We start from the raw sequence: 26274 nt of genomic DNA, 5'->3' as shown, positions 1-26274 counted from the left end.
AATTATTGTTTAAAGTCACACAGGAAACCAAAGTGAGAATCTATGATTCCCAACTGTAGCTAATGCTGCACCTTCTCTGAAGCATGTGTTAAAAACTATTTGATACCAATATTTAATTTCCAATTAGATGGCAATATTAAGAAAGTCATCTCTCCTTCACTGAGGTAGCAAATATTTACAAAAAATAAGAAGCTTAGGAATCCAGATTTTTATTTTAAAATGGAATGGTAGCATGAATTTAGTCTTTATATATATAGAGAGAGAGTAGTGTAATCTCATGGAATGTGGATCATAGGTCTGTTTTGAGGCTAACAAACACCATTAGTGTCTCAGAGGTTTAAGAGGAACTGCTTTGTCAAAGACACAATTCAAATATACATCAGAGGCCTTACCAGGTGTTCTTTCTTGTCAATTTCAAACGTCCATTCTTGGACATGCTATACAAATTCCTTCAGGTTTGAATTCCACCTAGTGTTCCTTTACTACATTCTGAGAAAAAAAAAAGTCTCAAGGAACAATGTTTTGGTCATTAAATGGAATGCATAATTGGGTATGTGATGTATTGCAATGATATTTGTGTATATCTAAATGTTTAAACTGGCTTCAAGAAAATTGTTCTTAATTCATAAAATTTGAAATAAGTTGCAAAGATTTCGGGTAGGGAAGGAATGTATAAAAGGAAGAAACAGGATAGTGATACAACTTTTAAAAAGTAAGGCTTTCCAAAGTACTAATGGGCATGCATCTGATTCCTTTACTTCCTGCTCCATGATATCAGTCCTTACTAATCAACAGAATTTTATAATGCATCTAGGAAACACCGTTTCCATTCTAGTTTAGGAAATCCCTTTTAATACTTTAACATGTGAATATGAGTAACCTCTATAAGCTTTATACATAATTTTCAGTTTGTTGAAGAATTTTAAACACACACACACACACACAGGCACATACCTTTAATGATCAGCTGGTTTGTTTGGAGTGTAAATAACAAACCCAGAACTGCTCCTTGACCTTTAATTATATATAATAATTCTTAAATAAATGTGTATGTTAACTCTTTAAACAAATAGAGTGTAAACAGGAAGCATTTTACCTACTTTTCATGTGCATACCTGGACCTTAGAGAGCCATAGAACTTGGGGATGTATAATGTAGGCTAAGAATGAATTGAAAAGCAAATTTTCAAGAAATGAGATAATGCTAGATATGTCAACAGAAACAACTGCAGTGATTGAACCTGCAACATTACTGTTTTGGTAGAATCTACTTTTAATATCTATTTAGTCCCTCCAAGTAAGAAAAAATAGACATGTATTTAAAGAACAGAAATAGTAGTTGGCCAAATATAGTCGAAGTATATTCTTTTAAATTGAAATGGATATAATGTGCTATAATAATAGATAATTCAAGGACTCAAGAAAATTTAAAGGAATGGGTGTGCTTTAATCTTTGCTAAAGATGACTTATCTGATATCTGTGACTCCTAGAAACATTGATTTTGAGGATTTGGTAGACAAAACAAATTAAAAAGTAGCTCAAATATTTACCTCTGTTTCTATTTTACGTATCATCCTGGAATGTACTACAATTAAATCTGATAAATTTGACAGTTATGAGGAAGCTTTAATACTAACTTAATTTTCATTAAATTTTTTTGGAGTGCGTCTTATAACCTTAAGGGATATACTAACATGTTTATTACATGTATCTCCAGAGTCATCAGTACTTTTATGTACATTTTGAGAATCTCTCTCTATCTTTAGAAAACTGTACCTTAAAATATTAAATACAGTTTTTAGATATTTTCTGAAGCATCATCAGCTATAGAATTAGAAAAATATTACCACAATGCTTTCTGAGTGCTATAAACTGAAATTACTGAATAAATATTTCTCTGTAGTTATTTAATTTCATTTCTTTACCATAGATTTCTCTTAAGTATGATATACATTCCAGTAGATCTCCGTTGCAGAAATGTACCTTTCTTATTGTTGTTGTTACAAGATCCATTTGCCTTTTTATCTATTTATTTTCATTTGCTCATATAGAGCAAATACTTGAAATATTATTATTATTTTATAAGAGGGTAAAAGTTTCCTTTCAATTGCTTCATCATCACCACTGAGTTAATCTTCTCTTATGAGAGAAATGGGCCCACTCTCTTCTCTATTATGACAAAAGTCTGTTTTTGTTTTTGTTTTTGTTTTTTTAAGAATAATGTTATGCAGAAGGCAGGGATATTTTGTTCTGAATGTCCTCAGAAGGTATAGAAATATGATAAGCTGAGACTCGAAACTAATGGAAGAAGCTCTTTATGTGCAAATTCATCATGCCCTGTTTTTCAGAAAAACATACTGCCACCCGAAGGCATAGCAATACTCTTTGGAGATACACATCCTGGGTCCAATAACTAAGAAACAAAATATATTAACTTGGTTCATCTAGTTGATAGAAACCAGTTTGCAGATTGTCTACCTTTTCAGAGCCCAGAGAGCAATCCTGAGAAGGTGAAAATGAAAGGGTAACGTAAAGAGAGATATCTGGGATATCTTTTTTTCAGAGAGCAATCCTGAGAAGGTGAAAATGAAAGGGTAACATAAAGAGAGATATCTGGGATATCTTTTTTTCTTTTTCATTTTCTTTTTTCTTTTCTTTCTTTCTCTCTTTCTTTCCAGATAGGAGAGGTGAAAAGGAATACAATGTGTGGAATTCTAATGATGTAATGTCCTCTATTCAAGAACAAAAGAGAACAATAATTTGGCCATGTTCATATTTTAAATACAAAGTTAATGAAGGAACCTTGAAATAGACTTGAATTTAAATAATCAGTAGCCAGAAAATACAAATCAAACTTGTCAGAAGTTGTGGAATTCATTCTCATTTAAAAGTCTCTTTTTTTGAGGGCAAGGTGTAGAGGGCTACTTCTCCCTCTCAACCAGAAACTAAAGAATGTTTTTGAAAGGCTTTTGCCTAAAGCCTGATCAGTACAGAGGAATGAAATGGTAGGAGGAGGGGAAAAGGTAAAAGCCAGAAAGAATGGCAAGATAGGAAAGAGCAGGTTAGAGAAGAACAGAGAACGAAAGGGGGCATTGAAGATAGGGAGAGGGAAGTGAGAGGGATAGAGAATGTGAAAGGAGAGCAACACAAAGAAAATGGTCAAGGAGAGGGATCTGTGTTCTAAAGAGGAGTAGACTCAGGTGTTCCTTGATCAATCAAGATTCCTCTTCTCATTTTAAATCAGGACCAAACCAAGCACATTCTGAAACAATTCATTTTCTGAAGGTTTCTCCTCATTAAATGAATTTTCTTGAACTTCCTAAAAAGTTAAATGATACAGCCTCTGAACTGCAACCACCTAAGTTAAATTTTGGCCACCATCACATTGGTTCCCCCTGTGCTCTAGGTGGGGGTAAAAACAGCCTATAAACACAGATCCCAAATTTAATTCTGAAGGGAGGTTTCAGGTTTTTAAGGATAAGTAATGCCTTTCCAGTGACATCTTACCCTTTCCTTTTGCACAGCTTTATGTACACGCTACATTTAATCAATGATATGACACAATCCCAGGGTGAATCGGGTTGATATGTACAGTTTATCGTCTGGAACATACCACCAAGCTGAGGGGTTACTGTCCCTCCCATTCATAGGCTTCTTAAGCATCTTTCTTCTATAAACAATTTTATTTCACTCCTTGGAAAACTGATTAGGGTAAAACCATTTTAAATAGAAATCAACCAGGGTAGTGTCAAAGGAATGAGATCTTGGTTGAGCCACATTTTCAAGGGACTACAGAACTTTTCACTTGCTCTCTCCCTGCTAATGATAGTTTCTGGAAATATTTTTCTAAATTTCTAAATATTGCCTTAGGTTTAATCTCAGTTAGTAATATATAGGATGATGGATGCCTCTCAAAGATTGTATCATCAGACCATAAAGATGAAGATGGTAAAGTTAAGAGAGTGAATGCATAATCATCATGTGACAAACCCAGGAGATGAGCGGAGAAGTAAATCAGTAAATGAGTAGATAGGAATGTAGGTAGATAATGGACTTTATTTATCCCTACCATACCCTTAATAGATATTTAGTTAAGATTTTCTTCTTTTTCCTGTAAGTCATACAGAGTTAGGATTTTTATTTATTTGTGTCATTTTTTACTCAAATGTATCAGTTAGATGAATAATTGTAAGGAGTATAAATGGGGTTTTCTCTCTAGTTATTTTATTGCTAACTAATGTTCAAAAAACAATCATACTTCAAAGCAGACTTTCTCCTTATCTTCCTAATTTTCCCAATTTGGGATTTGTAATGCTGTATGAGGCCTTTTAGACTTCCTTTAGCTCAATTATTGCAAGAGATCTCAGGGTTAAGATGTAAACATCTCCAGCTAAGCAAGGTGACTGGGTTGGATATGCATACAGTTGGCAAAGTGGTGTTGACTCCTGGGGGATCTTTGGTTATGGGTTTTTGGTCTTTTGGTTTTTGGGGTTTTTTTAACATCAAAAGAAGTAAAGGTGGAAAATTAATCACTCTGGATAAAAGCAGATTCACTTTTGGGAAGTTTTTTGTGACTTTGTAAAGTTTAGGTGACTAGGGGCTAGAGAAAGAAGCATAATTTAATTCTTTTTCAAAATTCAACTTTGTTCTATCTCAGGATTCCAACACATCCAATATTCATGTAATTTTTAAAATTATTAATTTATAGTTTATATATTTATCCTATCATTATTATTATTATTATTCTTTGTATCCTGTGTGATTCTGAGATCAGAGACAACCATTTTATTAATGTTCAACTGAATTTAACACATACATTTTATATTTCTATTAAACAGCCAGAATTTCAAAAATTAAGAGGATGAGATATTAAGAGGACAATGTGATGGCTTTTGACAGAATGAAAAGATTCTAAATTAATAACAACATCCAAAAAATTTAAAAGATTAGATTCATCTAATATTTTTTGTTGGTGGAAGTGGTGTTATATTTCCTTTACCAGATCATGGCTTTAGTATTACCTTTTGAAATGTGACTCTGGAATCCTTCATTCTGAATTTGCTGTAGCCTTATCTGGTGCATTTAATGTGAGCTGTGGAGCAGATACTCAGACTCTGGCATAATGTAATCCATTTTCACAGAAATATTATATCTAGACATTCCCAAATTCAGTTGAAGTTTTGAGAAAAAGCAGTTACTAAAAACCCAAGAGGAACTGTTAAAATGAACAGAGAGCACCTTTTAACCTTCACTGGCTGGGATCTCTAGTCAGCTCCTAAAGCCAGCTTGTCTAATGAATCCAAGCTAGATACCCAAAGGAATGTTGTAGCATGTTTAGAAACTTTCTACTCTCATCATTTTCTGTTGTGTTTAAATCATCGACAGATCAGTGCCAAGAATTTCCTGAATTAAAATGTAGCCACTGAGGCTATGCTCAAGTTATAAAGACCAAATTATTAGTAACAGCCGCAGTTTATTTTCTGTGCAGTTACTTTTGAACTTTTTATAGTTTTCATTTCCCATCTTGATTCTAGAAGCAATGTAGAATATTTTTTAAAAAGTTTTCTGTTGATGATTTTTTTTTTTCCTGGGTGAAATCTGAATTCCTTACTTGAAAAATAATGTTGTAGTGTTTCTGAGATGAGAAACTCTGCCATTTTGGAAAACTTAAGAGAAAACACAGTCCTAAATAGGTCCCATATTCCTCCAAAGATTGCTATAGTGTTAGTCTTATGTAACTAAAATGCTGTGATGGGAACAGGAAGTATGATGCCTCAAAGCTTTTACAGATTATACATTTTTTAAAGATTTTATTTATTTATTTATTTGACAGAGAGCAAGATCATAAGTAGGCAGAGAGGCAGGCAGAGAGAGAGAGGGAAGCAGGCTCTCTGCTGAGCAGAGAGCTCAGTGTGGGGCTCGATACCAAGACTTGGAGATCATGCATGACCCAAGCCAAAGGCAGATGCCTAACCACTGAGCCATCCAGGTGCCCCAGTTATACAATTTTGATCAAGACTTACATAGACCAAAAGAAACCCATTCTTCCAACACAGCCAACTCTCTATACGTTACCCCCTCTCAATAGAAATTGCCTATAACATAAGGAGGGAAGGAGGGAAATTCTCAATGGAAATGAGATTCATCTCTGCCATAATAAACTTTCCCTTTTTTCCCCCCGGAAGATGCTTGTATCATTTGAGTACTTAGAATCTGAAAACACAAAAGGATCAGGGTTTGGTTAGTTACCTCGAAGTGTGGGTTTCTACCCCATATCCAGATTTAGTAGCTGAACACAGCCACAATTAAGTAGCTCTACATATCAGCTAGAGAAAGTTGCCAATTATTTTAAAGAAATTAGGACCCTGCAATTGCACTCCTGGGTATTTACCCCAAAGATACAGATGTCGTGAAAAGAAGGGCCATCTGTACCCCAATGTTTATAGCAGCAATGGCCACAGTCGCCAAACTATGGAAAGAACCAAGATGCCCTTCAACGGATGAATGGATAAGGAAGATGTGGTCCATATACACTATGGAGTATTATGCCTCCATCAGAAAGGACGAATATCCAACTTTTGTAGCAACATGGACGGGACCGGAAGAGATTATGCTGAGTGAAATCAGTCAAGCAGAGAGAGTCAATTATCATATGGTTTCACTCATTTGTGGAGCATAACCAATAGCATGGAGGACAAGGAGCGTTAGAGAGGAGTAGGGAATTTGGGTAAATTGGAAGGGGAGGTGAACCATGAGAGACTATGGACTCTGAAAAACAGTCTGAGGGGTTTGAAGTGGCGGGGGGGTGGGAGGTTGGGGTACCAGGTGGTGGGTATTATAGAGGGCACAGCTTGCATGGAGCACTGGGTGTGATGAAAAAATAATGAATACTGTTTTTCTGAAAATAAATAAATTGGGGGGAAAAAAAAAAAAGAATTTAGGGAACGGAAATGAAGGACAGGGAGCAAAAATGTTGCCCCAGGTAGGTTGGTAGGGAGCTGAAACGTTGTCCAATCCAGGAGTACACACTGACGGTTATGTAGGGAGCCCAGAACATTTTCAATTTCCAAACAGGACCATTTCCAAGTGGGGTTTTAAGATATACTTTATTATGATGACTAATGTTAGTCCATTTAGTCTCCATACAGTGACTGCTTCTGTGAATTAGCAGATAGAAAATGATGTAAAGGAGACAATAAACCCCCTTCATGAGCTGTAAGTCTACAGAATAGGGCCTAGTGAATATTACTCTGAGTTCCTCAGTAGACAGCATTTCCAGTGAAAATATGGCCAATACCATATTAAATAAATTGTTGTGATAGGCATTCTTAATAAAAACACCATCTTTAATTCTTCATTGTTGATTCCCTATTCCATTTTTTATGACACTCTTAGAACGCATTATTCACACAGCATCAGCTATCTTCTTAAACCGCAAGGAACATCATTTCACTTCATTACCCAAAGGCTCTTTATTGCATTAGAATAAAGGTCAGCTGCTTAGTGAAATGCAGAAAGCTCTTTAGGTGTGGTCCCACTCACATCCAGAGTGTCCTCTTGTACCATGATCACTGGCATAACCAGGCTCCAGATATATTATCAGACTTTCTGTTTCTTTTTTTAAGATTTTATTTATTTGACAGAGAGGTAGAGCACAAATGAGTGAAGGGGTAGAGGGAGAAACGGGCTTTCCACTGAACAGGGAGACCAATACAGGGCTCAATCCCAGGACCCTGGGATTACGACCTGAGCCAAAGGAAGATGCTTATCTGACTGAGCCACCCAGGTGCCCCCGGGCTTTTTGTGTCTTAAACATCACACGTTCGTTCTCACCTCAGATCTTGTTCTTTCTTCTCCTCCTTTAATCATCTTTCTCTTTCTGCTCCTCCCTGAATTTTTTTCATCATTGAGGTCTCAGTTCAAAGTTATCTCTTCAAAAGACATCCTTTCAGAGTACTTACAGTGATCTGAAATGAATTAGTATAATTCGTGTATGTGTTTGGATATAATTATGTATCTGTCACCTTCCTGTTATCTACTACCAATTTGTGTATCTAATCTATCATCTATTCATCTTTCCTATTTATGTTTCTAACCTATCTAAAATAGGTTTTCCCCAAGACTGTAAGATGTGCTACAGAATAGGAACATTTGCACTTTTGTTCACCAACCCAGTATTATTACTTAGAACAGTGCCTGTGTGGCGTGTAGAAAATGCTCAGCAAACATTTGTTGGTTAAACTAATATACTCAACAAATGTATTTCACAGTGTTTTTAGCATCTAATCTTATTCCGCCCTTACTCTAGTGTGATGTACTCAACTGTGCAGGTGTTATTTCTTCACTGAAAAGGGGGAAAAACAGGCTCAGAAAGATTAAAGGCTTGTACCTAAAATCACACAGCTTGTTCTCCAGGAGAATCAGAGTTAAAATCTGAGTGTTTTGACTTTTAATCGAGTGTGCTTACTACTTACTATACTATACTGCTTTTCTCATTTCTGCCTCAAGCACTAATCATCTTTTTGAATTATCACTTCAAAACATCTGTTATTTTAATACTTATCAGCAGGATATCAACATTGTAAGAAATCTCTGTTAAAAACAGATTTACTACTGTCTAACAGCTATAGAGTATATAATACAGTATGTGTATGTGTTTGTATATATAGATATACATTTGTGTGTATATATGTAACATAAATATACACAAATCATATATATAAAGCACATAAAGCATTTATATATGTATATAAAGTATATGTTTGAAGGATATCTTCTTTAAAGACTGATTTTAATTGGTTTATTTATCATCAGAGATTTTGCTGACATTGATGTACTATTTTAAGGTATCCCAAATTACTATAATAATAATCACCAACATTATAATTTCATTTTACAGAACTATTCCATGATTATCCCTATGACAGTCTAACATGTATATAAATTTATACAAATTTTAAAGACTGTTGATTTTTTTTATAATGGACAGGAAAGGATTACTGTGAAGAAAATACTTTAAAAATTATTTGCTAATTAATCTGCTCTTTGAACATTTCCTCCAATAGAGTTATTTTAATTGATTAACATTTTCAAACAATTTCCTAGTTTCATAAGGGGTTCATTGATGTTTACATTTGACTAATAGTAAAATCACTCTAGCTAAACTTCATTAGAAGTTCCTGACTCATGTTGTATGGTCTTAAATAGAATATTTTAGAACATTAAAGTATCTTCACTTTTCCTCATGTGATTTGCAGAAAGGCCTTGAGTACTTTCTAGGTATTTCTAATAACACTAGAGTCCAGTGCTGAATCAATAAAGTCTGGTATTAGAGCATACAATTTGGATTTTAATGTTCTAATGTTCCTTAAATAATAAATAATTCCTTAAGTAATAAATAACATCCTAAAATTATGTATCTATATATTTCTCCCCTTAATGGGGATTTATGGGAATTTCAAGTTGGAAAGGAGGGGGAAAAGATGACTAAATCTTCCCAGAATTGGAAAAAATAAGATTCCTCAACAATTCTCTGAGATATAAGCCCAGGCACATACATATGAGCATATCTTCCATTTAAGCCTGATCCTAGACCTAAATGGGTCTGGATTTCAAATCATCATTTCTTTACTGAAAAGGCAAGTTAACTTTTTATAATTTGACTAAAGTACATTCATAACGGTCCTCTATATTGAACCTTTGCGCTCTGAATTATAAATCTTCTGTCTAAAGAATGACTTCATGTATCACTAAGGAAATTGCCTGTGAGTTGTAAGGAAAAACATACTTTTGGTCAAAGGAGCCTATTTCTTGTCACTGAAATTGTATTCAACTGAATTAGAATGTGGTTTAAGGATAATCATTTGAATAGGGGGGAAAAAAAGGAGGAAAGGAATACATCAAGATATTAGCAGTAGATGTATGTGAACGAAGATATTCTAAGGGGGTTGATTTTCTTCATATTTTTCTTTTTGAAATTTCTGAACATACTTTCAAGTTAAAAAAAATTTAAATAAACAACATGATAAATAACATTAGCCTTATGTTTACCATAAGGCTTTTGTAACATTTTAGAGTAACATTCCCAGATAAGTTTGGGAAATACAGGGATAAAAAAGGTTGATGACATTTATTTAAAACATGATTTCTTAAAGACATTGACATGATAATTTTCATGATGAGTCTTCCAGAGACATACATAATAAGCAGAGTTTTTCAGCAGTGGAAACTGGCCACTCACAAACAGCTGATGACAAATCAAAGAAAACCGTTTGGGTATGTGGCAAGGAAAATATGTTAGAGGGAAAAATACAGAAAGTGTTGTTTCCTTTCTTTAATTACCTTATCCCAAGTTCCAGATGGTTTCCCGGATGTCGTAGCACCATCGTGCTTTCTGTTCTGGTGCCATCACCCACCTCTTACATTTAGTAGTTGAGTGTCCCTGCACCCCTCCCAACCCCCACCAGGCAGCCTTCGGTTTGGAAATTTTGCTACCTTAACCTTAGGGTTTGTCAATATGTTTGGAGGGAGAACGGAATGAACAGAGAGCACAAATCAGAAACTCTTTAAGGATATCTGTATGATTAGTAAGTGCATGGTGAGAAGGTCGTCTGAAGGTCTCGGGTGAGGGCTCTCAGTCAGGGTACATGCCTTGGAATATTACAGTGGTGATGTTTGGAAGGTATCAGAGGGAGAGAACTAGTAGAAAATAAGGTCAAGCACTTGAAGATGATGAACTGGTATGGTAAATATACTTAGGGGCAAGGATAGATAAAGGATTAAAGAAATAGATTTTTAAAGTGTGATTATAGCCATTTGTGTGAACTGCTATGCATTTATTCCTAATCCTTCTATATGGCACACTAACAATTATGTTTGGCAATTAATGTGTATAAACTTAACCATGTTTTACATTCCATTTTATTGGTACAGTAATCTTTATAAATAGTCTTTATAATTTGTTAGTTATATGGCAACATCATTTACTAACAATTTAAAAACAGCAGAGGGAAATAGCCCATATATTTGGCAAGTGGATATCTCATTTCTTTAGAGCGCTTTATCATGCTAGATAAAACAGATTGGTTGCTCCTAAAACATCTGCTGAGCCAATTTTTGTAAAGGTAGCTACCTTGGAGAGTTACCTTGAAGTGTAAAAATTATGCCCTCCCTACATGCAAGAAATAGATAATGGTGATAAAGGAGTTCAGGAAAGCTGTCCCAAACTGCAAAGCACTTGCAAGTATGCAGATAGGAATTCATACATATTTCCCAAATGAACATGCATTTAATAGTAGATCCCTACCACAAAAATAAAAATGAAAGAATGGACATAATTTTAATTCTGTAGATATTACCCAGATCTGTAAGATATTCACCATAAGTCTTACAGTTTATATAAATTCAACCTTAGAAACAAAATTAGGTTGAATCAACCACTCAGAAAAATAAATAAAATAACAAGAGGATCCAACTATTTGAAGATTTTTGTAGAAAGAAAATATAAATATTAATTCTCCTTGATCACATAATATAGGGTACTTTTAAAAGAAAGAAATTAATCTATATAAGTAACAAGAAATAAAATTATTACCAATAAGGAGCATACCTGGCATACTAGTAATTAGGATAGAAATGTGCCCAGCTATCTATTACCTGATAACTTTCTTTTTGTACTATTTTCAGGGCAATAAGTGCATTTTTTTTCATATCAAAGGCTCCTTTGCTTAAACTAGAAAGGAAAATGCTGAAAAAGAAAGGACAAAAATGAGCTCAATTAATAAAATAAATTCCAGCTTTTGGGAATAGATAGCATGCATTTTCTTTTTATTATTGTTTTAATTGAAAGTCAGTCCTGGTATTCTAATAAAGTGTGAGCTCTAGGTGGAGTCTTAAGAAATAACAGATGTTTAAACTAAGAAAAAGAGTTAATTGAGTAAAGAATACATATGGAAAGATGGTGCAGGAGAGAAAAAGAGATGGGCAAATGCAGACAGAAAGAGGATGGAGACAGGCCGAACAGGCCAGTGGTTACTCCAGCTAAGACATTGCTGATGGCTGTTCCTTTCAAGCTCTTTAGTTGCTGTAGAAGGTTAACACTGACTATGGAAGGAAGTGAGTTCTAAAGTTTTTTTTTTTTTAATTTTCTTTATTTATTTGACAGAGATCACAAGTAGGCAGAGAGGCAGACAGAGAGAGAGGGGAAAGCAGGCTCCCTGCTGAGCAGAGAGCCCATGTAGGGCTGGATCCCAGGACCCTGGGATCATGACTTGAAGGAAGGCAGGGGCTTAAGCCATTGAGCCACTCAGGTGCCCTAGGAAGTGAGTTCTAAAAACACAGCTCTATTTTCTTTGTCTCAAACTATGTCCTCCATTTTCAAGTTTTTTAAAGAGTAAATCTCAGATAATTCTCACGTCAGGGGGCTCATTTAAACATTTTGGAGCCAATGAAATTATTAGGGAGAAAAAAGGAAGAAAAGAAAGAAAGGGGGGGAAGGGAAATGAACCAAAAAATATTATATTGGTTATTGGAGGGATTATCTCTACCTCCCAAGTTATATTCTCATTTTTGGTACAGATTATGTACAGTATACAACATGACCTTCTTGAGAGAAATTTATACTGAAAGTATTAACTGTTTACAAGTGAATTGCTGAGAGATAAAATTCTTGATTTTCAGAAGAATTCATTACTGCTTATATTGGATCACCTTTTTAATGTCCTACCTTAGAGATATAAATGTCCTGATAAATAAAATGAATTGCTTAAGATACTGGACCATTATTTCTCAGAACTACAGTTTTAAAATTACAAAGCCATCTTTTTCACTCTCACCTCTAAACAAATTGTGTCCTTTTATGAAAGCAGCATTTTTCTATCATTTTTTTGGGGGGTGGCTGAATTTCCTTGAAAATGCCTGTGTTGAGTTGTCACCAGACTATAATGAATATGTTTTATTGGTTGATATATATGCCTCAGAGACTAATAAAATAAAATCGCATTGAACTTGAAATGGAATCTACTAAACGAACTTTTTCTGTGCCATAATATATTCTTCTTGTCCTCAAAATTGCAAGTATTGATATAGGTTGTCAGTTTTTCCTGGGGAGTAATTTGGATGATTCAGTTATGATTTAATGCCAGAAAGCATCATTTACAAAACATGCCCTTGAGCCCTTAAGGAGTTAATAAACTTGCTACAGTATACTGTATACTTCCCAGAAGTATCCGAAATAGCTAGAGGATCTGGTGAGCTCTGTAAGAGTATTTAAGCTTAAATGACACCCATATGCCAACATGTTTTTTTATTACAATGTGAAATGGCTTGGTATCATTAGGAAAATGTGCCCATTCTTGAGGAATTTGTTAAGCAGCAGCTGACTTCTCCATAAAGTCTGCCTCCCAAAGTGGCATATTTAGGCTTCATTCTCCATTGAAAAATATTAACTGTGAAATTTCGTGTGTAAGCAGTAAATTATCAGGACTACACAGTGGACCAATTTTAGAAGTAGCTAATCAAAGCCAATAAATTTCCCATTTGGGTATGAGTATGTGGTAGTGAGATCTAATAAGGACTGTTGATAGACATTCACTGTCCCAATTTCCTGCTTCATCAGAGCGTGTAACTGAAGTGAAGACTGACATCTTCGTCACCAGTTTCGGACCTGTTTCAGACCATGATATGGTAAGTGACACTGCATTTTTGGTTTTCTTGGTGTAGTTTAACTACAAAGTTTAACTTTTGAGAGGAAAATATAAACCAAGTACTTAGAGAATAACTTGAAATAGCTTAGCTATATCTTTGTGTTTTTCTGTATGCATAATATATAACATATAATAATATATAATATTTATATCATAGAAAATACCCACTTACTTTCCAGACCAAACCCATTTATGATATCAACCACTGCAGTCTTTTTTTCCATCCCTGAAATGATTGCTTTGACTTGGGTTATGTTCTGTAAGCCAAATAGTGTAATCTGCCTTACATTTTATTTAGGAGGGCATGTTGATTGAAAGATGCTATGTCTCTAGATAGCCAGCATTCTTATACAGTAGCCATGAACATCATGATTTCTGAATTATTCTTGGCTAGAAAGGGGATGTGAGTGTAAAAGCTGAGTGAATAGTTGACCAGAATTAGACAGAGAAATAGTTCAAATAAAACACATTGGTGGGAAATGTTTAGCTTCACTGCAAAAGAAATTCATTAATTATTACCAAGAATGAAAATAAAATTAATGCATACCTGTTCTTTCTTTTCCCAACCCAATAAGTTAACATGAATTTCTCTTCTATCTGATGGGAATTGGTATAAGAGTAGAACTCTGATGTAATATTTGCGTACTCATAATAGCCACACTCCTATGTAATAAAAAAATCATAAAGAGCCCATGAAGACACACTGTTATGAAATATTTCAGATATATTTATTGAATATTATTTTCAAAATGCCTTTCTATTGATACCATCTTTACATAAAAGTTCTCTGATTTCATAATAGTTCAAGTGATTGAGAATAAAAGTTACAAAAAATATCAGTTAAAACCATCATTTTTCAAAGTGTGGAAATTCACAAGTGTACCCACTTTGGCAGCTCTGACAAGTCCTGAAGTAAGGAAACCTGTTTAACTACATTTAATCTAGTGTTTTCCAGTCATATTTGTCTAAACCTTTAATGTGGTAACTGTTGACATTCTGTAGAGCTAATACTCTGTGAGCCAAACACTGGGAAATGCTGGCTCAGGATAATTAGATAGGTTAGATCTTAACACAGGTTATGAAATGTACCAACTATGCAAATCAGAGTCACCGAGCATAAGAGAGTGTTAGGTAAGAATATAGATTTCTGAACCAGAATGCTGTCTGGGTTTATATTCCCGACTTCTGTGCTTATAAGTGTGTGTTAAGTTCCTTAACATCTCTTTGCCTCAGTTTCTTCATGTGTAACATGGGAGTGATGGTAATACCTCATGGGGTTATCATAAATATTAAATGAATTCATACATGCAAGAAATAGAAATATAATAATTAGCACAAGTGTGTATTTATTTCTTTGGCAACTTTTTATATTGGTTGATCTATAGACCACTTTTTTGAAATACTGTTATACACTATTTTTTGCTGAACTCTTCACCCCGAGGACCTCTTGTGATTCCCCCATGTTGGAATTCTGTCTTAAAGCACTATTCTCTTGTGCTACTTTTCTAATTAAGAACATTTAATAGATCCTAGTCAGGTTTAAGGTCAAATTTAAACTCCTCTGCCTGTATTCCGTACAGTTCACAGATGATGTTACCATCCGTCCTCTCTTGTTCCTAATATTGACAATTTACTTTAGTCATTTGCTTAAATATTACTTTCTGTGAGGCCATAGCACTTGGGGGTGAGCTGAACTTGTCTAGGATCCAGGCTGGCTGAATTTACATCTCACCACTGCCAATAGCATGACCTTGGGCAAATCACTAAAGTGCATAAGCCTCAAAGTCTCTACAATGGGTGTGTTATTGTAATAGCCTCTCCTTGTAAAATAGTTAGGAATTTTAAATGAGCAATGTAAATAAAGTGTTTATAGATAGTGCTCAATAAACTCAATAAACTCTCAGTAAACTAAATAGTTATTACTTTTGCCTCTGAACTCCTTACCATGCTGTGTATCCTTCATAGAAAATTCCCTCTGTTTCCCACCCATCTAAATTCTACATTTCCACAAAGGCCCAAATCAAGACCCAAAAGCTTGGTGAAAACCTTTTTTTTTTTGATTAATCCGATAATGGATGAGGTTTACCTTTCTGTATTCTAGTCAGATTTGTTGACTATAAAATAATAACTTAGCTTCTGGTGTCATTTATAACACTGCTTTGTAAAGTTATTTCTCTTATATAAATGTCTTATTTTCCTAAAGTAATGCCGAAAAATGTAAAGATACATTTGCCTCACATCCCTCAGAGTATCAGCGCATGGTTGCCTCATAGTTAAGTGTTGAATTCCTACTTATTTAATGGTAGGTTTAGTTGTCTCTATTGTCTTTACAACAAAGTCCTGTGAGACTCAACAAATAATACCCTCTTTCCTGAGTTCTGAACCTTTTGAGAAATAAGATAATAAAATAAGGGATTTGGAAATTGAGAATCATCATCTTCATTACTAATTATTAAGGCCCTGTGGACGGTGCTTTATATCTGTAGACAAGTGAGTTTCCAGAGAGTAAACATCAGAATCGATCTGATTAACCCACCCAGTCACCTGGTAAGACTTTGGCCTGCTCTCTTTGTTAGGGCAGAGACTGTCCATACAAAACTTCTAGCATGGAGAAACATCAGAATTTGTGAGTCTTGTGGACAGAGCAGCAAGAAGAGGCTGAGATAGGCAAGATTGATTTCTCCTTCCAGATTTACCCATCAAATGAAATTATTCTTCCCTCTCCCCCTCCCTAAGTAAAGGAGTATGAGGGATTGGAGAGCATTCAGAAGTTTTGTACCGGTGAAGCTCTCTTCTCATAAATGGAAACATCAAGAAGGGATGAAGCATTACAAACATCACACACTGATAATGATATTATTCCTCCTCCTCATTATCATTATTATCATTACCATCATCATAATTAAAAATGAATATTCTCTATCACTGGCATCTTTCATAATGCCTCACAAAGATTAGATGCTCAATACGAGTTGTTACAGGACGGTACTCAAATAAAGGCATATTTTCTCTTGAAAATATTTGGCATACCTTTGAGTTATTTGCTTAGATTGTCATTTAAGGAAACACTGATTTTTTTTTTTTTTGTCTTGGACTAAAGGAGTATGTTGGGGTTTTCGATACACCATTAAGTCTATGACTTATGCATTACTTTTCATAAATGGCCGTTGGTAAAAAATCAGATAGGAAGAAGGAACAGAGTGTCTAAGCCAGTTATACTTCCTGTTGCCTAAAATTTCTGAACAAGATAATGTTTGAATTGTTCTGTCAGAGGACCAAATTACCCAGGTCGACAACTGATGTGCTAAGAGGCTACCTGGCCAATTCATTGGAGATTACTCATTTAAACCACATTATGGGTGAATTACAAATAAAGAGCAGTATGATTTAGAGTCTATCAAAATTAGAAGGCCAATGACAAAGCTATTTTTCAAGACAAGAAAAGCTTTGTAGTTTTTAAAGTGATAACTAATAAAATATCTAATAAGGGTAACTGTTATAACAGAATTCAACAGTAATGAATGCTTACAATATGTCAAGCACCATGCTAATAGGTTTATAGATCATATTTCATCTAGTACTCATGATTTTGCTTAGGCATTATTATTATCCACAGTTTCCAGAGGAGGAAAGTGACCTAGCTAAGTAGCAACTTGAACTCAGGCTGTGTGCCCCTAGAGGTTCCATAGCTCCCAAGGCATCTGACTTCATCTGGAATAGAAAACAAAATTAGGGCAACTCCTTAACTTTATTTTAAAAACCATTAATTGGCAATCAAATGGCACAATCCCAGGGCACTAGGTTCTGACAGAAATATCCAGGCAGCACAGTTGCAGAGCCCTGTTTTCCATAGTAATAAAAACGTATGAAGTCAAAGCACACACAGATGGTAGTAGATGATGCAAGTGGGAACACTTCAAAACAATATTTATTTAGGAACATAATGGATGTTCTGTCCAGTCTTCAGGGTAAGACTTACATTCTCCAGTGACCTACTCTACTGAACAGGGTAACGTGGAGAGACACTTGTCACTTGAATGGTGGCAGCTAGAACACTGAACCTTGAACAGCATCTTTGTCAGAACTTCCTACTTGTTCAGTCTTCTGTAGAGTCTTTTCCTTTGCCTTCAGATTTTACTTTACTTGGTTATGACCACCTCACTTTCCTGAGGTTTCCTATCCTGCTACCAGTCCAAACAAAGAGCACTTTTTTCATTCTCAGCTACATTGAAATCTAATATAAATTTGTGTTGATGAGCAAAGAAATGGGGAGACAAATAACTTCTAATGTTTACTGAGAACTTCCTATGTTTCAGACATTCTTGTAAACTGTTCACTTGCATCATTAACTCACTTCTTACAATAGGCAAGTGAAATCGCTACTGTATGGTCCCCACTTTATAGAGTGAAATCTGGAGTATAGAGAATGAGCTACAGTCACACATCTGGCAGACAGACAATTTAGTTCTAGTTAACAGGTTTAGAACTTACATCCATAACCACTGTGCTGTGGCTTCTGCTCTCCTCCCTCATATTCCAGCTTCCTAAAGAAGGAGCTCTGGCCCATCCTGGTCTAGTGCACTATGACCCCAAGGGTGAGGTCATGCTGAGAACCTCCTGCCTGCTACCATGGCAATGTTGCAAGGGCAGTTCTTAGAAAATGGGACACTAAATATTTACACTCTTGCTTAGATAGGGTCTCATTGTTATCAAGTGTTTTTATTTCACTTTATTTCATATCCACTTCCAGCTGAAGGGAACACTTAAATGAAAGCTTATCAGTTAGTTTTGCAGTGTTGTGTGTGCATGCTTGTGTGGCCAGTATAGTATTTGGAGGGAGAATATCATATGAATTTGGGAGTTTCAGTGTCTGCCATTAGCCAGGTAAGTAAAGCTGGTTGTAAACATGACAAATATGTAAACATGAGGAATTTGGCAAGTTTTGACATAATTTTTGGAATCACTGACTTTGGGATGTATCTTATCAAAGATTTGATAATAAATCTATTTTAAAGTTTTTAAGATATTTAACATTTATTTCATCTCATTTTCAAAAATCTCCTTGGAGCAAATGAACAAATCAACTAAATAAAATTTTTGGATTCATAGGAATATGGTCAGTTGGACATCTTGATTTAACAAGTGACTGTTCTTCTACTACTTGACAGGCTAAAGTAGTTCAGTTGGATAGAAAATAGAGCTTATGTGGCTGATTCCTGAGTAATAGAAATGTCCTGACTATCATACCCATATCTCATAAGCCTATCATCCAGAGAAGAGAACATACAGAGGTCAGGGTAAATCCATCCCTTTGCTTCCTGGCAAGCACTTCTCCTGTGTATCATTTCCCAGTGTTGTCCATAGGTTCCCACCCCATCTCTCTCCTCATGGAAAATACCATTGGATGCCCAAACTACTCCATGAGTTTTCTTTACAGCATCCAAGTTTAAGCAATTTCTCCCTCTGCTAAATTTAAAGATGCTTAACAAATGTTTCCTGGTGAGAAAATTCCTATGTCATGTATCTCAGTGCCTTTTCACGTCACACTTCCAGACACAAGACACTTCCTAAGCAACAAACAAGGTAGTTTGTCTTGCCCACAAACATAAACTGACATCATGTTACACTTCCTTGTTGCTATTTCAGTCAAGATATAGCACTATGCCTGGTCCTCTGTAAACTATCCAATAATTATTATTAATTACTTGATCAGAAGGTCTCAGCTATACCAAATGTGTGGCAGAAGGATAAACCTTTCTTCAGTCTTTACCCAATCTTACTTAAAGCTTGAGGAAAAAAGCAGATAGTTAATTCATGCAAAATATGCTTAGACACAGACATTATTTTTTCTGCATGTTCTAAAGATGATATGTATAAGATTTAAAAAAAAACAGCTTTCTCTAATGCATTAAAGTTTAGGGGATTAAGAAAATGTAGCATGATGTTTTCAAGTTAGTCTTCCTTCCAGTTTGGAGCATGCTAAGATTAATGGAGAATGTGGTAATCTTTATTTCAAACCATTAAGTTCCAAATTTAGTGTCAGTGTAGCAAGTGCTGCAAGGAAGATGGATATTACCCTTTTCAGTTTTAGGAGCTGGTAAGTCACATTGCTTGTTTTCAGATTAGCAGATGTTTGTCTCTGGGTATTGCCATAAGGAATGTTGTGTTTATTCAAATAAATAGATTCCCTGGCTGTGAATGATGATGAGCTTCACACATTTCTCATGTGTCTTCTACACACATATACTCAGATACACACTCACACACACCCTCATATTCTGCATTTTTTTTTTTTTTTGGCGAAGATCCCAATTAACAGTGAAACAGATCATTTTCATAATCTTCTTTGTTGTGGAAAATTGAAAGACTATAAACATTATCTGTAAAAAAAAATTTTTTTTGCTTATCCATAAAAGAGATGGGGATTATTAGGCTAGTATTAGGACCACGGATGATTTGAAATTAACTGTGAGGTTTTCAGACTATGGAAGGACCCCCCAAAATACTATATGTAAGTAGCTGTCATTATCTAATTTAACAGTAAGCTCCAGCATGAGTTTTGTTTTTATGGGTACTGTATTCTATTTTTTTGAGTGCTGGTGTGGTAGAGGTATAGGGAGAAGGGCATGATTTTCTTTTCACATACTTGAGGAGATAATTGTGAATTTTTTCTGACCAAGCAATATTTCTGGCATTTTAGATATTTTAAAAAATGATTCACCAGAAACCACTATGAACAGACCACCACAAATTTACTTTTGAAAACGTCACCTAGCTCATATTTTGCCTTTAAAGTTGTAAAAATTATACATTGTCTGAGTATTTGCATTGCAAAATACAGCTCCCTGAACTCTTTGCCATTTTCCAAAATTATCTAGGAATATACAATAGATGTATTTTTCCGTCAAAGCTGGAAGGATGAAAGATTAAAGTTTAAAGGACCCATGACAGTTCTCCGGTTAAATAACCTAATGGCAAGTAAGATTTGGACTCCGGATACCTTTTTTCACAATGGAAAGAAGTCAGTGGCACACAACATGACCATGCCCAACAAACTCCTGAGGATCACAGAGGATGGCACCTTGTTATACACCATGAGGTAAGGCTGACTGTGTTTCTCTCTGTGATTCTTTCTGTACTTCTCTTCCATATATATGTGATCATGAAGCTGATGGGCCATGGTGGAGCCTCTGGTTTCCTCTTTGCCCTCTTTTTTCAACCTTAATAATTACTCCGCTATAAAAAAAAATAAACAGACTGTTTAATGCAAGCATTAAAGCATTAAGTAAAATGATTAGGTAAAGTGGGGGAGGCTTATAATGTATATTAAGTAATATGTCACAGGTATCTCTCCAACTTGCTCTAATTCAATATGAGGAACTTCTATTCCTACTACTAACCTCATATATTGCTGCATCCCAATAAATTCTAGATCATATTTCTAGAAGCAATCTCAAGGTATATATCCGAAAATGTTTCTACTTAAAAAAAGAGGGGGGGGGAGAACAGTTCAACTGTCTTAAAAACTGTAGATTCATGTGGAAGTATGCACTTAGAAGAAGTATCTGAATTTATAGTGTTATTATTAGGCTGAGAATATAAATGTTCTTAATTTTGCTTACATTGAAGAATATTTACATATATGAAGAACATACGTGTGTGTGTGTGTATAAAATTCCTGCTTAATAAACATTTCTCCATTTTGAGATTACTGGAAAACCTGGCAGCTAGATATCTTTATTCATTTATGGTTCAATAAAGAAAATATGAAACAAAAAACATTGTGAATACTTTTAAAGAAAAAAATGTTTAAAATATTCCTAATTTGTAAACAATTAAAAACTGTCCAGAACTCATTCTTAAGGGAAGTAGTTATTTCATACCCAAGTGACTTATTAAAAGTGTTGTTTTTGTAGACCTGGACAGTACTTGGTAATTCAGACCGTCCCAAGTGTTCCTCTGGCACAAAAAGGTAATGGAGGCAAAATCCTAGATTGGTGGATTTTGTTTAATGTGGGAATAAAGTGATTCTTGCTTTTGAAGAAAGCTGCCAGAATTTCTACCTTTTTATACAAAATATCCAAATGAAAAAGAAAGGGAAAAAAAATGCTTCAAGAGACGCTTTAGATGTTAGACTCAACTAGTAAACATGTAATAGAATTAAAGAATGACAAATTTCTAAAAAAAAAGAGAGAGAAAAAATGGAGGATCAGTGGACAGACGTGCTGAGACCTTTCCAGATCATCCAAGTAGGATCTATTTATAATTGAGACTTGAAATATTCTCCTCTTACAAAACACCCTACACTTGTTTTTGAGCCTAAGTTCCATATTTATTCCTCACAGCTGACAATTTTCTGGGGCAAGATTTGTACCTACTGAAAAGTTGCCCAAATCATACTACCTGGTGTATGCTGTATTCTTCATCAATAACTAGCCTGTTACTGCCCATCTCCTAAACTTTTAAACTCCTAAACCACCTTTGCTAATATGTCATCACTTTCCTTAATATTTTGATTTTAAGATGCAAGTTTGATCATTAATTTATGCACTTCATATTTGCTTTAATCAACATTGTAACATAATGAGTTTACTGACTATAAAGCCATCCCTACCACATTTCTTGAGCTACTTATTAATATGAGTGAATATATTTTATAAGAACCATGTGAGGAATTTGACATAAATTCCCTCATAATTCCACCAAACAAAATCAAATATATTTCAGTGAAATATATTTTTCAAATGTAAATAGAACTGAAGATAGGGAATAATGAGAAGCCAAGCAGAGTCCTGGCTTCCATTAGACAGTAAATTTGTATAAAACGAAATGGTGGGAATATAGTGAGATCACCCACAAACTCTCCTTTGCCTATTTCCTTTGTTGGTTTACCCCATTTGGTGCTGTTTTAAAGAAGGAGATAGGGAGAGCTGCCCTGAGCAGAGGAGACATCCTCTTCTCTTCCTAGATACCCATGTCTTCTTCTCCACCAAGTCTTTATCCAAGTATTTATTTGCTTACATCTAGTTTTAGTCCTGAGAGATTTTCTGGGTCTGGGTGGATTAAGTAATGAAGCTGGTCCTCGGAAACATAACAAATGCTTGCCCATCATACAAAATCTGATGTCAATGTTTTTCTCAAAACAAAAACAAAATCTAATCGTTGTTGTAAATAATTCCTTTTAGATACTTTGGCTAAGAGCGCAGTATCATGCTGCTGTTGTGCCTGCCTCGCTTGCTTTTCTTAATATATTTGCTATAGTTAATAATATCGAGTGTATTTATCAATAAGTGCCCAATCTATAGATCTCTTGTTTATATCCTCTATTTTCCTCAACTGATAAGGCTGACGGTGAGAGCTGAGTGTCCAATGCATTTGGAAGACTTCCCGATGGATGCACATGCCTGCCCACTAAAATTTGGAAGCTGTGAGTAAATTTTTAATTTTAATTTTTCTTTATTCTTATGAGAAACCTAAGTATTTTTTTAAAAGATTTTATTTATTCATTTACTTATCTGCGACAGAGAGCAGGGGGAGGAATAGAGAGAGAGGGACAAACAGATTTCATACTAAGTGCAGAGCCTGATGCGGGGCTCAATCTCACAACCCTGATTTCATGACCTGAGCCAAAATCAAGAGTAGGATGTTTAACTGACTGAGCCACCTAAGCACCCCTGAGAAACCTAAGTCTTTTTTTTTTTTTTAAAGATTATTTATTTATTTATTTGACAGACAGAGATCACAAGTAGGCAGAGAGGCAGGCAGAGAGAGAGAGAGAGAGAGAGAGAGAGAGGAGGAAGCAGGCTCCCCGCTGAGCAGAGAGCCCGATGCGGGACTCGATCCCAGGACCCCGGGACCATGACCTGAGCCGAAGGCAGTGGCTTAACCCACTGAGCCACCCAGGTGAAACCTAAGTCTTTAAGCAAGAAGCCTCCAATTAGTAAAACCTGTTACAAAACAGATAAAGATAAAAATGAAGAAAGTTCAGTGATTTGCTGCAAATAATTTCTAGGGGTGCCTGGATGACTTGGTACGTTAAGATTGTCTGCCCTCAGTTCAGGTCATGACCTCCAAGTCCTAGGATCAAGCCTTAATCAAGATTCCTGCTCAGTCTCTTTCTCCCCGCCCCCACCTCCACAACCCCCTCCTCGTTCTCTCTCTCTCCTTCTCTTTCTCAAATAAATACATAAAAACTTTTAAAAAATACTTTCTATAAGTAATAATCTTTAATTTCATTTTTAATGTTATTTCAGGAAGAGATTATTATAAGAAAGAATGGATTTAATTAATTAGGGGAAAAATTCTACTTTTGGTTAAAGCTGTATTCATGGAAAAACAATGGATGCTTTTACCACATAGATAATAACTCCCTGCCAATAGATGGAGATCACTGTGCTTATTTTGTATCATTGCTGACATTTGTTTGACTTTAAGAATATTGCAAGTTGTTTATCAAATGAAAATATTGGTAGGTGACAGCAGTGGATGATAATCGTTTCTTCATAATGAAGCCTACACCTACCAAATATTGCCTGATGAGAATTTACCCTAATCGTAGCCTTTTGAAAAGTTCTAGATCTGTTTGGATATCCCATGAAATTTATGTGTATATTAGTGCTTTTGAAGGTATCCTAGATACCTTTATGATAACTGTTGAGGCTTCTGCTATTTGAAACTATGCAGGCATACATTAGAGGAGCCAAGAGAACAGAACTCTGCCCAGCAGAGTCAGGTTCTCTTGTCTTCCTCTAGCCTTCTGCTTTTGACTAGTATGCATATGTAAAGGGAGTAAGAAGTAAGAACAGTGTATTCCTGGTTTCCTGCAGGAGAGTTACTTTTGGACTGAGTCAGCTCCTGGACTACCTAACCATCTTTCTGTTCCCACTAGACAGACAGTCTAAGCAACTATTTTGGTGAAGATATGATTCATAGAAAAAAAAATAGTGGTGGTGTAGGAAGACAGCAAGCAAAGAAAATAGCAAAGGGCCTTCAGGCTCCTAGCAGCTCTAGTCATGGAAAGACAAGTTTATTTATAAATCGAATTCTATACTGAAACCCAAGGACAAACTACTTCAAAAATTGTCAGCCAAACAGGCCTTTGGTGATAACTCACTCTTTTCCCATTTAATGTATATTCTATGTTACAGACTACTATATTTTCTCCTGATTACCACCTCCATTTTTAACAATATTATGTATTATGTGTTACTGGTATGCCAGGCAGTATTTTAAACATTTGTATATGTATCAACTCATCTAATCCACAAAATCTTATACTTAGGAAGATCATGCATTATAGGTTGCCTGGGGGCAGTACTTACTTTTGCCTTATATTCTGGTATAACTACTAGTAGTGCCCCCTTTTACCTTCAGAAATACCTTGTTTTGAACAACAAATTACTTGTTTAGTGTACTAGTCAGGAATGCTTTCAAGCCGTGAGTACAGCTAGCTGAAAAAGAAGAGGGGTTTATATTTTTATATAAGATGAAAATGGTGGTAAGTGATTGTTGGTTGATTGTTGTTTTGTCGGCATCTTAAAAACGATGATGTGTTAAGATGCCCTTAGATGTTCTTCCTGATCACAAAATGGTTGCTGCAACTCCAGCCATTGCATCTGCTTTCAAAACAAAGAATAGTGGACAAAGAAGAAAGAACTAGCACCTGTATTGAAGAGATAAAAGCTTTCCCTAAAATCCTAGCAGACATTTACGTGTATCTCATTAATCAAAGATGTGTCTCATTGCCAATGCTGACTACAAATGAGGCTGGGAAGAAATATTCTTAACTAAGCACATTGTTAGCCTGAAGAAAATAAGAGGTATTTTAGGAAGGAGGAAATGGATAGCAAGTAGAAAACACATAATGTCTCATGTATGAAAACTGAAGTTAAATAAAAATCTGCTTTCTACCTCAGAGCCTTTATACACGCTCTTTTCTCTACTTGGGTTACTCTTCCCTTGGTTCTTTATGTAAGTGGCTTCTTTTATTTTTCACTTCTCAGCATAAATGTCATCTTCTGTGGCTTCCCTAATGACCTTATCTAAATTTACATACATCCCCACCCATCTTCTTGATTATAATACATGTTTAATTTACATGTATGATAGCAATAATTATTAGTTTTATTTATTGGTTGACATTTTTATTGTCTGGAGACTGTGAAACTCCCATGAAAGCACAACCTATTTTGTTCAGCATTTCCTAGTACAGAGCCTAATATGATGTAGACACTCAATAAATATTTATTGAATAGATAAAAATTATAGTAAACGGGTTTTAAATGCCCCTTTAATGTTTAAGTCTCAGAGAAGATTGCTTCAGAAAAGGGTTTAAGACCTGTGGGTAATTATACAGAGAAGATTTGAAATTGAAAATAAGCATCTGAGCTCAGTGGGAGAGTGCCATGACTAATTACCATCACCTGCTATTGACTTGAGAAGGAGTGGTGGTTGATTTATTGTGTAGTTAGTTCTCTGTCCTGGCCTAATTAGCATACTTCTGAAATGAAGAAACTGAGGCAAAAGTGGGCGAAAAATGCATTGACCCAGTTTTTGAAGCAAACATCTTGCC

At 35.3% G+C, this 26274-nt stretch overlaps 1 protein-coding gene across 1 annotated transcript in view; it reads left to right on the top strand.

Moving 5' to 3' along the window:
* GABRA1 (gamma-aminobutyric acid type A receptor subunit alpha1) overlaps positions 1 to 26274 on the top strand; it is a 58644-nt gene that overhangs the window by 7089 nt on the left and 25281 nt on the right. Inside the window, exons 4-6 of the mRNA XM_044230129.1 lie at positions 13616 to 13683; positions 20582 to 20802; positions 23048 to 23130. Coding sequence (XP_044086064.1) covers positions 13616 to 13683; positions 20582 to 20802; positions 23048 to 23130 — 372 coding nt within the window. The remainder of the gene's footprint in view (positions 1 to 13615; positions 13684 to 20581; positions 20803 to 23047; positions 23131 to 26274) is intronic.

The sequence above is a fragment of the Neovison vison genome, chromosome 1, assembly GCF_020171115.1.
Source record: "Neovison vison isolate M4711 chromosome 1, ASM_NN_V1, whole genome shotgun sequence".
Taxonomy (NCBI): Eukaryota; Metazoa; Chordata; class Mammalia; order Carnivora; family Mustelidae; genus Neogale; species Neogale vison.
This window is presented reverse-complemented; position numbering and strand designations above follow the sequence as displayed.